This window comes from Rosa rugosa, chromosome 3 (genome assembly GCF_958449725.1).
Source record: "Rosa rugosa chromosome 3, drRosRugo1.1, whole genome shotgun sequence".
In the NCBI taxonomy this organism is placed as follows: Eukaryota; Viridiplantae; Streptophyta; class Magnoliopsida; order Rosales; family Rosaceae; genus Rosa; species Rosa rugosa.
In genome coordinates, this window is record NC_084822.1 from 29,143,310 (window position 1) to 29,156,260 (window position 12,951).

Consider the following 12,951-nt stretch of genomic DNA (forward strand, 5'->3'; position numbering starts at 1 on the left):
GTAAAGGAGACAAAATGAAATTGGACACATGTCATGTCCTTATTGGTGTTGGGCAGCCAAGGCTGACCAGTTTCCTGCATGAAATATGAAAGGTTGGTAGGAGTTGAGGATCTAATTATCATGAATAAAATCTTTAGTCCAGAATTAATTGTCTTATTTAATTAAGGCTATAGGTATTTGGTATGTGTTCGTATTTACTATGTGGTTGAATTTAACCACACGACTGCCTAATATGACCAATAATGCTTTCTACCTAACATGATTGAATCTGACCAATAATGCTTTCTACCTAACATGACCCATGTCTTTATTCTACAAAGTCAAGTCTGGCGGCCCCTTAGGCCCATCATCACATGTGGACGTCGGTCCACCTAATTACCAAATAATGATATATACATCACATATGTATGGAAACACTTCTTACTCTTAGCTACTTTGATCGGTCTCCCCTTCTTTCCACTACAAGTCGATCAATTTCTGATGGCTGAAGCACTCATTTTCGTTCTCCTAGAACAATTGGCTTCAATCACCCGTCAACAGGTACAACTACAAGTGAAATTGGTAGTTGATGTTAAGAAAGAAGTTGAAAATCTCCGCCACAATTTCCGAGCTATAGAAGCCGTGCTCAAAGATGCAGAGGAGAGGCAAGTGAAGGAGGCTTCCATTAAATTATGGCTGGATGATTTAAAGGATGTGTCCAACGAGATGGAGGACGTGTTGGATGATTGGAACACTGAAATTCTGAGGCTACAAATTGAGAAACAAGAGAAAGAAGCGGGAAATGCTCTTGAAACGACTAAGAAGAAGGTATGTCTATGCATTCCTACTGCTTTCTTTTGTTTTGGCCAAGTTAGTAGAGTTATTTTTCGTCGAGACATTGCTCAAAAGATTAAAGATCTCAGTGAAAGGTTAGCAACAATTGCTAATATGAGGCAAAATTTTAACTTTCAGTACACAAAAAGTGGTACTGGACATATTGAGCGACAAAAGACCACTTCTTTTGTCGATCAAACATTTGGTCGGGTAGATGAAAAAAAATTCTTGGTGGGCATGTTGTTGAGTGAGAGTAATCCTGAAGGGCAAAGCCCCATTGTCATCCCGATTGTAGGGATGGGTGGAATCGGTAAAACAACTCTTTCGCAACTAGCATATAATGACGAAAAAGTGAAGGCTAATTTCACAAAAAGAATATGGGTTTGTGTCTCAGATCCATTTGATGAGCTCAACATAGCCAAAGCCATCATTAGAGCCCTTGATGGAAATGTCAATTGCATTTCAAATGACCTAGAAGCTTTCTTCCAATGTGTGCACAAGTCTATCGAGGGGAAAAAGTTTCTCCTTGTCTTAGATGATGTGTGGAACCAAGACTATAGGAAGTGGGAAAATTTGAAGCTACCTTTACATAATGGTGCTCTAGGTAGTAAAATAATAGTCACTACACGAAAAGAAGAAGTAGCTAGGATGATGGGAGCACCCGATAACACAATCAATTTGAAGGTGTTGAGTGAAGAAAATTGTTGGTCACTGTTCACTAGAATTGCCTTTACCAATAGAAACCAAGATGAGTGTCAAATTTTGGAACCTATTGGTAAGGAAATTGTAAAGAAGTGCAAAGGGTTGCCACTTATTGCCAAGACTTTAGGTGGTCTCATGCGTTGTAAGAAAACAAAGAAAGAATGGCAAGATGTTTTGGGTAGTGAGATATGGGAGTTAGACATAATGGAGCAACAAGTTTTCCAACCGTTGTTACTAAGTTATTATGATTTAACTTCAATGATCAAGCGTTGTCTCTTATATTGTGTTACCTTCCCAAAAAATCATATAATTGACAAAGAAGTTTTGATTGAGTTGTGGATGTCGCAAGGTTTTCTTGGTTCATTTGCAAACAAAGAAAAGACAATGATAAACATTGGAGAATCATATTTCGATAACTTGGTAATGCGATCTTTCTTCCAGAATTTGAAGAAAGATGAATTTGGAGATATTGAACATTGCCAAATGCATGATATTGTGCACGACTTTCTCCAATATTTAACCAAGAATGAATGTTTAATCGTTGAGAAAAAAGGTGTTGAGGAGAGAATAGAATTTCCAGCAGACAATAAGCTCCGTCATTTAACCATAATGTTTGCACCGATAGGACGTTTTCCCCTTTCTTTTGACCATTGCCAACGTCTACGGACCATTACAACATTTAATTGTAAAATTACAAGTTTTACGCGAGAGTTGATTTTACAATTAAAATGCGTGAGGACGTTGAATTTGAGTGACAACTATATCGAAGAAGTTCCGGACGAGGTTGGCGGGTTGGTGCACTTGAGGTATTTGGATTTATCTCGTAATCGGAGGCTGAAGAAATTACCTGATAGTCTGTGTAATTTAGTCAATTTGCAAACCTTGCGAGTTGATTGGTGCATTAGCCTTGAAAAGTTCCCCGAGGCCATGGGAAAGTTGACCAGCTTGCAGCATCTTCATGCTAATCTTGGTTTTTGCGACATTGATAAACTGCTGAAGCTGCCCAAATCAATTGCGATGTTGAAAAGTCTACGGACGCTAGATGTTGAACCTGTGTTATTAATTGAAGGTGAAGGTGAAGATGGAGATGAAGAAGGATTGAGGTCATGTGATTTGAGAGACATGGACGAGCTTCAGGGGAAACTTTGGATCGTATTAAAGGGCAAATTGAAAGATAGTGCTGCGTGTGATGTGGAGAAGGCCAAATTGGTGAATAAGAAACACCTTCTTCATTTGAAACTAGGGTTCGCCTGTGAAAGCGAGGGCAACCAGAGTACCATCGAGGAAGCAGTATTGAATGTCTTACAACCAAATTCAAATCTTGAATCCTTATGGATCAGAGGTTACGATGGCAGCACCCTGTACCCCAATTGGACCTCCTCTTTAATTAACTTGAAAAGCCTAACCTTCTCTTGGTGCTTGGTTTGTAACTATGTGCCTCTTTCGGTTTTGGGCAACTTGGGGTCCCTTGAGAGACTCAGATTTGATGACATGCCACAAGTGAAAAAGGTTGGATTTGAGTACTCACTTGATCATCAAGTTATATTGTTCCCCAATCTGAAACAACTCGAGTTCGCTGAAATGCCGGAGTGGGAAGAATGGGATTATCATGAGAATGATGCTACTTCATCGTCACCAACTTTTTTCATGCCACGCCTTTCTACTTTATCCATTGAATGGTGCTATAAGCTGAAGACATTGCCAGACTTCCTTCCAAGGAAGACGCCGCTGCTTCAGAAGTTGATCATCAACGATTGTCCCATTGTCTCCAAAAGTTGCAAAGACATGCAAGGCCCGGAGTGTTCCAAGATTTCTCACATCCCAAACATCCATATTGAATGGAAAACTATACAAAAAGATGGAGTTTGGATCAAACAGTAGGATTTATCAACAACGTCATCCATCCAATTCCTTGGTACGTAATTAGTTCACCAATTTTTTTTTTGTTAATTTCCAATTTTCACAATGATCTACTGCACGCATAACTTGATATCCTCTGCATCTTGATCAATGAATTAAAAAGCGCGCCTCCTGAGGCTCAAAAAGCAGAAATCATGCCTGAAATTGAGTGTGTTTTGATGGTTAGGCGACGAGGCGGCTGAGGCGTGAAAAGCGACTCCAAAGGCGTCAAAGGTGCAGGCGCAGCAACAAAAGAAAAATGACGTCGTTTTGAAACAGATCGCGTTTTAAAGCCTTTAGGTCGCGACTGTTCTGCTGTGAGTATTGGAGAGCCGATTTCAGCCCCCTCTCTTACAAGAGGCAGCAAGTTCGATCCCTAACCCAGAGTTCGATTTAGGAGTACGATTTCGATTCGCAGCAGTCAATTTGAACTTTGAAGGTATTATTGTAGTTCGATTCGCAGCAGGCCATTTGAAGGAATTGGAGTTCGATTCGCAACTGTCCATTTGAAGGTATGATTCCAATTGATTCTGTTATAAATCATGAAAATAGTATCTGGGTTTGAGTTGTTCCCGGGGCGGATTCAGGTGGTGGCGAGTTTGCACAGTTGCCCAACCTCGAATTTTTTAGATAGTTAAAAAGTTTGCACAGTTTGCACGCCTTGCTAGTGTTGATGGACTGGATGATGTATGGTTAGAGGAGACTCCTGCTATTATTCAGGATGTACTCTACGAGGATTATTGTAATCTTTCTAATGTAGCACGGGGTTCAGGTTTTATGTCCCCCCCCCCCCCCCCGTTGCAAAGTATTATTTCAATAAATGGAACCGGGCGTGGGGCTGAGCCTCCCAGCTAGGCTGGGTTCCAAACCCTTTTCAAAAAAAAAAAAAAAAAGAAGTTTAAGGCTGTGAAATCCATTCAATCTGTAAAAATGGCAGAATTGGGCAGCTGCCTCCATACGACGTCGTATATCTATCTGTAATATATTACATGTAATGTTTATTCACGATTGCATATTCACACCCCAGCTTTTCTGTTTTGTATTTGATTTTTTTATATCTGTTCTCTAGCATCAAGAAGCAACTCTTGCTAGGTTTTTCACCGGATGATGCATTTCCATTAGGAGCTCTGTGTGTATGGTAATGCATCAGAATTGCCTTTGTTCTCTTTTTTATATCTGTTACCATTGTTCTTTATTTCCTCTTCCTTGCAAGTGGCCATGGGTACGGGCCTTCATCAATGCATTTAGGCATTTGTTTTATCTAATCTAGTGGCCGTGTGTATGGTAATGCATCAGAATTGTTTCTTGTGCTAATAGGCCAAGTAGTATATGATTGTCTCGAGTTAATTGTTATGACAGCATAATTGTTTACAATTGTATAATACTAATTGTATAATATCCGTACCATATTCCAAACTAATTGAGTGTTAATTGATATGCTGCCCAAACTAGTCATGCTTTGATTTTTGGCAGATTGGATGATTTTGTGTAATAGCAATTGTATATTATATGTAATTGATAGGATGCTATGTTTAGTGCAGGTAACAATTGTTTTTCATCTTTGGTCTTTCAACTTTAGATCTTTGATTTCATTTTGTGTTGGTGATTTTGTTGAATCATATGGAGATGAGAGTTGTAGGGGAGATAGGAACTAGGACAAGACTTAACCCTTGTTGATCAAAACCCTTGTTGCTGGTAACCTTCTTGAAAGTATCCATATACACGAAGAGATCCGTCAGACTACAGTATAATTAAGGCGATCTTAGGAGTCTTGGCGTAGGCTAGTCTTATCGTCTGCAAGATTCTGTGAGCGAATGGGCCAAGGCGTGCGGCAAATAATGCGCTGGCACTGGGGGCGACTGCCTCTGCTCGTAGCAATCTCTCTTCCAATTCTAGCATTTTATTGAGAATTAAGGATGTTGCATCAACAGTAGGTCGAGGGTGAGCCTAGTTGACGATGGGGGACAGTTGCTGGAGCGGTGGGATCTAGTTGGTTGCCATCATGGGTTGCCCAACACTAAAGGAGTTGATGTTAGGGTGTGAATCAGCTACTTTCTTGTTGATTATCCTTGGGCGCAGTGCTCTTCCAAGTCCTTCAAGTTTAGAAGGCTGAGTGAAACGCCCATGTGCACTGCTCGGTTTGCTGGCATTGCGCCAACCTTCGGTGCTATGCCATTTTTGACTCTTATGCCTTCATCCTACCCTGCGCTCTGTGAATATGCACTTCTCGGGGGTGGATGCTCTTCCAAAGCCTTCTTTAGTTCGTCAAACTTTGCCAGCAACTTAGTAACCTGATGTTGGGACGATGTCTTTTCTTTGAGCTATTGTTCGTGCTCCCTGTTGGCGCAGTGCAGGTCCGCCAATGCCATTTTTAGATTGGCTTTGAGATCCTAACTAGAGATTCGCTGCCGGCTTTTGCTAGGGTCGTTCTCCATTGCGAAATGTAGTAGGGTATTATCTGGAGTGATGATTTGACGTTGAGCATTAGGGTTTTGCAGAGTTTCAAACTCTAGCGCACGCTATGAACGGCTGAGGGTGGGCTGGTTGAGGGTTGGTGCGCTGTTTCGACTGATCGGTTGCATCGTGAGTAGCCTTTTGATCAAAGATTCCCACAGACGGCGCCAATGTTAATGCTCAAGATTCATGGTGTTGTTGAATCTTGTTAATGCTAACACAGGTCTAAAGTCTCAGTTAATTTAGAGAGGGAATGCAATAGTGTCACCTATCAAGTAAATTACACTAGCGTTAAGAGTGAGATCGCGGTTGGCACTCTTCGTTCCTCTTATGCCTAAGTCAATGAATGTATTTATGTTAACAGAGTAACGGTAGGTTAGTAATAAATGTGTGTCTTAATAGAGAGAGAGAGAGAGAGAGAGAGAGAGGAACCTTTTATAGCCGAGTGGAAGGAGGAGTTCCATTTTGTCTTTGATGTGCATCAGTTTTCAGCTTTTGGACCCTCATGAGTGGTCATGTTTTTGACACGCGTGATGACGCATCATGATGTTTTCAGGCCTGAGCTTGACTCAAGCTACAGTCCTACTTCCTGTGTTGCTAGAGGTAACACTGGTAAGGCTTTTGGACGTTCGGAGGTTGCTCCAAGTCCTAGCTGAGTATGGTTGGCAACATGATACATGTACATTGTCCATGTATAATATATCGGTTACTCAAAAAAGAGATATATCGATAAATATTTCAAACATTGTTCACAACTATAATCACAATCAAAGCTTAGTTTAATCTGGAAGTCACACCTATAACACAATTTGTATTTGCTTCCTTATCAAAATATACTAGCCTCTTGGCATGCACTCCGTGCTTGCCAATTTGCTTTTATTAAAAAAATTTAAAAGCTGAAAATTTTAAGGAAATTAAACAAAAAGAAAAAAAATTTGAAGGCAGCAAATTACCACTCACAGTTACAAACGTGGGGTTTTTTGTTCCTTATTTTTTGTTTGTAATTTCTTGAAAAGAAAAAACTGATTTTGTTTATTTACTATTTTAGCCTTGTAATATCATTTTTATTTTTTAAACAATTCAATCAATAAAGGACATAATAGGAGTTTCAAAAATTTAACCATCATTCCCAATAATTTGCAAACGTGCGTGCAGAAGGGCCGCGCTCATGCATGCGAATTATATTTTTGATCGTGCTATGGTTCGCATGTGCATCACATCATTCATTTCTAATAAAAACCAAGTGCCTGAGATTGACAAATATTCTACCAACTTCACAATTAATCAAGATTTGATAACTTGGCCTCTTTACATTCTCTTCGGTTTTTTTTCCTTCTTTTCCATGCTTCTTCAACCGTTTCTTCTCGGCTTCATTTGTTTTCTCTTCTCATCTCTTTTTTCTCCTTCCCCTCATCTCTATTTTCTGCAATGACCCAAATGATCTCACTATGAGAGGGATTTCCTAAAGGAGGATCAGAAAAAATGTGTGTTCAAATCAGCATTAATTACTTAGGTAGTGTATAATCATATTAAAAACGCGCGTGCAGAAGGTCTGCGCTCACGCGTGCGTAGTATTTTGTTTTATATTGTTTTACATGTGTAGTTGTAATTTTGTTACCATTAATACATCATATTTGACCATAGTTAATAGTCTGTTTTCGTATCTCTTTACACACATTGACAGACGATAGACGATCACAGACTTATGTTATACGACTTTCGCTGTGAAATTAGCATTACATCATATGCAGCTTGTTTCAATTCATTTGCTTATGGGGGATATATTAGCCCTTAAGCTATAAATCCATAATAACTCTAAGTACCTTCCCTACTCATTGTCAATGTGAATTTCTTACTACCGCTAACAGTACTTTAGTTGGTTAGTGTTGAAACCAAAAAAATCACAAGTCCAAAAATTATATGGTGGGAGCCCATTACAAAAAAAAAAAATATATTGATGGTGCACAATTATATGCTTGTAGAGAGCTAGCTTTTGTGAGACAAGAAAAAAAAGAAATACATTCAGTCTCATATTGATAAGCTTTCTTTTTGAAGATTGGTTGGTTATTTTACCAATTCAAACGTAAAGCAATCTCATGTAATTGTCTGATCAAAGGGTTTCAAAGCAATAGAGACAAGTGCGCAGGGAGGTAGGCCAAGCGTTGGTTAATTAGTCTCTATGCTTATCTCTTAAGGAAGAGAAACAGGAAGCCAACAAGAAATGACGAGTTGGCCTGAACTATTAAGTTCTTTTGTTTCTTTTGAATCTATGGTCTTATCCGTAAGTATTTGAACTCCCATGCAATCAAAACAGATCATGCATGAGTCGGTCAAGTTTCGCCTCTGTAACCTGCATACAAAAAGAAATAAAAGAAGAAAGTTAGAAGGCAGAGCCGCAGACAAAGGAAGAGAAATAAAAGAAGAGGGTTAGCGAGACTGCTGGTTTTTGCAGTACTTACCACTCTGAAATTGATCTCTGGAGCTTGGCGGTGTAGACTCAATTGAACCTACATATGCAGAAGCTTTCGTGTCAATTGTTAGTTGAAAGGCAAAATTACTTTCTGGAACCAAGACAAGGATAATTAAATTCATCTATTTGTTCTCAGAACTGGTGATTTAATTAACAAAAAGGCAAGCTCAAACTTGCGAGTGCTTTTTGTGTTTGAAGCGGTGGTGAACGGTGGTGATAATCAAAGCAAGACCATGGTACACATAACCCAGTACTGTGGGCGCAAGAGATACCCTGATGCCCTGTGCCATCAAAGAGACCATATAAAAAGTCTCAGGCCTTATCTTCTTACTGTTGGAGGGGAGAACAAACCTGCTAAGCCAGAACGCGAGGAATGCAGCCAGTCTTCCTTGCTTTGAAATCTTCAACTCAAGCTTTGGTTCTCTCAGTTTCGGAACCCCAGAATTCTTACATTCACCATAGGCTCCGTAAATTATCTCCCCACGATAAAAATGTTCGATCCACCATGGCCAGTAGACATATCTGCTCTTATAAGCAGCGCACAGATAGGTGTAAATCCTCAAGAGCTCTGCAACCGTAGGAGGATATAATTCAACCTTCACCAGATCTTTGTTTGGAGGAACGAATTCTTCGTATGATTCTCCTGAAACAGGCAATCCTCCAATAACATTCAAATCATGCAAAGAGATGCTCATTTCCCCATCTGCATGGTGAAAAGTGTTTGTTAAAGCCCCCCACAGCTCACAGAATGCCCTCCACACATTACTGCAATACTCATACGGATAACGGGAAACAGCAACTGCACCAAAGATACCGGCTTTGTCTAATGTCTCTTCAAAGTCAGTTAGGGTGGTTTCCGTCCATTCTAGAATGCCATGCGCAAATACGGCCCGACCTCGAAAGCAGAAGTCTTCACCCCAGTCTTTCTTACACTTCAGCATTCTATGAAGGGCTAGGTAAAAATCTTCTCCAACTGGGAACTTGTCGTCACCGTCCTCTTCATTGTTCGCCTTCATCAACGTGTGAGCATCAAAATGAGCACCGAAGTAGCGAACATTCTTTATAACACCGTCTTCGGCATGAGGATCAAATCTAAGGTGACCAGAATTCAAGTTGGCAGTGGTAACCCAGGTAGGCCTACTCTCAAGGGACACCGTGAGACTGATTGAGTTCAAAGGTAACGATCTTCGGTATTCAGGACCGTAGTCAAGATCCTTCCCTTGCCTCTTTGGGGCTCGCTCGGAGCAAAGAAATCCTTGAGCATCCATTTACCTATACACAGAAATACAGATTGGTAAGTGGGAAATATCAAGCCTCGCACGTGCAAAGTCTTTTCACGCACGATGCTTGGGGGGCAACTGTTGAGATATAAAAAAGTTGGTTGCTACATATATGGCTGCCGTAAAAAAAGAAAAAAAATAATAATAATAATACACTTGCAATGAATTACATTCAAAATCCCACATGGATAAGTTTATACATGTTGTTACAGCCTTGACCATTTCAAACGGCAAATAGGCCATTCAAAAAGAAGCAAAAGAGATATGCTGATAGTCAAAGTCTATTAGCTTTGATTGAAAAAGACTTCAAACGTGAAGCAAACTCGGGATTGTTGCTGGTCAAAATACAAGATAAGCTTGTTATCCAAAATTCAAAGTTTGTCATTCAAATTTCAAAGTTACAAGTCCTGCGGAAAGCAAAGTTATCTGAGGAGCAGCTATACTATTATAAAAGGACAATAACGTGAAAAGAAAGACAGACGGAGAGAGAGGAGAAAAATATTCAGAAAACAAGAAGCCAAGACTCTGCCAAAACAGAGAGCGAAATCGAAGCAGCTCGAAGGGAGAAGTTCAGGTATACACTGCATCATGCTGCTCTTGCTTGCTTCGGCAGGGAATTAACAGGTTTTCTTCAAGGCAAAAGGGGGCTGTTCATGAACAACCAACACCCTTTTGAGACAACCATGGTCGTTCAAGAACGGCCGAGCAATCTCCTCTTGAATTAAGACTAACATGGTCGTTCATGAACGGCCGACGTCTTAATGCAACACGGCTGCTGGGGTTTTAAATATTGGAACATGGGGTCGTTCATGAACGGCCGAATTCCGATATCACAACCTGTGCAGTACATTTTCTTCTTCCAAACGCAGCAAAACCCATCACATAAAATGCCTCCCTTGCTGCCTTGCTTTTATCCTTCTACCATATCAAAACTTTTCCACCACCACTTCCAAAAAGAAATACAAATCCCAAACTACCAGTTCATAATGCCAAGCAAAGAAATACAAAGCCTCACCCTTAATGTTTCGCCTTTGTAACCTGCATACAAGAAGAGATAAAAGAAGAAAGTTAGAAGGCAGAGCCGCAGACAAAGGAAGAGAAATAAAAGAGAGTTAGCGAGATTGCTGGTCTTTGCAGTACTTAATTACCTCTCTGAAATTGATCTCCGGGGCTTGGCGGTGTAGACTCAATTGACCCTACATACGCAAAAGCTTTTGTGTCAATTGTTAAGGCAAAATCACATTCTGGAGCCAAGATAAGAATAATTAAATTCATCTTTTTGTTCCTAGAATCAACAAAAAGTCAAGCTGAAAATTGGTAAATGTTTTTGCATTTGAAGCGGTGGTGAACGGAGGTGGCAATCAAAGCAACATATGGTGGTGGTGGCAGTTTAATTAATGATCAGCTGCTATGGTCAGTAAGATGATGACAACATGAAGTCAAACTTGAAGTGCAGCAAGAAAACTAAAGGCTTGCATGAAGGGTGCGGCTGGAATGCGCCCTACGTAGGGTGAGCCCCTGTGGGCCAGGCATGCGTGGCTGATTTCTGTCCACACGATGTGAATTGCAAAGGCCAATAAGGTAATTGGGGAGATAACCATCGTTATCAGTAAAAAATTGCTGTTACTGTGACAACCTGAGGGCAGTAACGTAATATGCCCAAGAGGTAAGAAGCTGCTTAATGCTTATCCATCTGAGTTGCCAATGCTAATATCTACCATTACCATATAACTAGGCCCTAAAATTATCCATCTGAGTTGAAGTCGGAAGAGTCAAAATTGGGGTTTTTATCCATAGCTCAAGCCTATTATTTCACTGTGATGATTTAAGCTTGAAGAAAAGATTTAGACTTAGCAGTATCCCCTATAGACCATAACCCCGGATCTTCACACCTTCTCGAAAACCCGATTCTCGTCGATTTCAAATTCAAAAATTCAAATAGGTCAATTCGATTATCGTAGATTCCAGATGGCATAGAGCGAACAAATTAGCAAGTACCAAGCCTCCATGATTGTTGATAATGACGGAAAAAGCCACGATTCCGGGTCGGATTGCTCCGAATCGAGCTCCCCCGCCTCCATTGTTTCAGATCTCTTCGAGGTTTTCACTCGGGTGAGACTGGTTATGTTAGAAGAAGGTGATATGGAGTATGAGTTTATGAAGAAGAAGTTTTCCATGGGTATGGAAACGACCGGAGTAGAGGCCAAGGGAGAGGCCAGGTCTGGTGTTGCAGTTCAATTGTTCGCTAAAATATCTTTTGAGGCTGATGAGAATGGGTTGAGGCACATGTTGCATAGCAGCGAAGCCACGTAGTCACATACTAATAACTAATTAATGGTCATGGTGGTGGGCTGCAGGTCGAGCCGAAAACTTTTTTTTTTTTTTAGCAGAAAGCTGTTTCTTCTTTTTTGTTGTTGGACTTTCAGAAAAAATTAAAGAAAATGCAATGTTGAGGTTTGTTAACCAAAAAAAAAAAAATATGCAACGTTGATGTTTGTGTTTAAATTTCTTTTATAATAAACATAAAAATGTGTAAACAAAATTATAATAAGAAAAAGCATATTTATTTTTAACAGTAGAAGATGAATTTTTCAGATAAAAGAAATATGCATATGAAAACGGTTATGTTAAGAAAGAATTTCATAAGAATAACAAAATTTGACGAATTATTCTACATGAGTAAATAGAGTATGAACAGACAACTGTATGTGAGACCGACCATTCACCCACTAGGTTTGTGAATGAAACAATTTAGTCTTGTTCGTTGTCGTTTCAATATGAAGGGCTAATTTTTATTTAACGAATTGGGTTAATCTTTTTACACGATACCTAGTAATACACTATGAATAGATGAGTAATGTCAAATTTATCAATTTCCTCAATTATTTGGATAGCACAAAATCCTTTGATGTCTACTAATGTAGTCTAACTTGTTTATTAGTTGTATCAAAACGTATACCTTCCATGAGCAACAATATGGAAGAAATAGATTTTATCAAAATCGACCGTTGGATGTAATCATAATAAGAAGAAATGATCGTGCTCAAAATTTCAGCAATTTTCGTCATTATTTGGGTTTCAATCTACCAGGTCAATCCTAAACCCTAAATACCACATAAAACTAAAATGCTCATAAGGGGTCATTCGCAACATATTTTTTTGAGCTGTCAGCTCTCACACTCTCATGGGTATGAGCTATATAACCTAATGTAAAAATTTTGGGAAGTTTATCACTTCGTGATTCAGCTCCCCTTAGAGAAATATAACCTAATGTAAAATTTTTTTACATTGGTTGATATAGCTTAGATCCACGAGAGTGTGAGATCTGACTGC

At 39.6% G+C, this 12,951-nt stretch overlaps 2 protein-coding genes across 3 annotated transcripts; one reads left to right on the forward strand and one right to left on the reverse strand.

Moving 5' to 3' along the window:
* Positions 1–403: 403 nt before the first annotated feature.
* Positions 404–4,456, forward strand: LOC133736150 (putative disease resistance protein RGA3). Its single transcript, XM_062163586.1, has 2 exons — positions 404–3,430; positions 3,602–4,456. Exon 1 carries the CDS (start codon positions 481–483, stop codon positions 3,394–3,396), a length of 2,916 nt encoding a protein of 971 aa, XP_062019570.1. The 5' UTR covers positions 404–480; the 3' UTR covers positions 3,397–3,430; positions 3,602–4,456.
* Positions 4,457–6,020: 1,564 nt separating this feature from the next.
* On the reverse strand, positions 6,021–12,076 carry LOC133736151 (uncharacterized). 2 transcript variants are annotated; one of them, XR_009859439.1, is made up of 3 exons: positions 10,767–12,076; positions 8,328–10,656; positions 6,021–8,218 (listed from the first exon to the last, which is right to left on the reverse strand). XR_009859439.1 is itself a non-coding variant. In XM_062163587.1 (2 exons), exon 2 carries the CDS (start codon positions 9,604–9,606, stop codon positions 8,506–8,508), a length of 1,101 nt encoding a protein of 366 aa, XP_062019571.1. In that variant the 5' UTR covers positions 9,607–10,656; positions 10,767–12,076; the 3' UTR covers positions 6,021–8,505. The 2 variants fall into 2 exon arrangements, 1 of the variants encoding a protein (XP_062019571.1); XM_062163587.1 differs by having other exon boundaries at positions 6,021–10,656.
* Between the last annotated feature and the right edge of the window lie 875 nt (positions 12,077–12,951).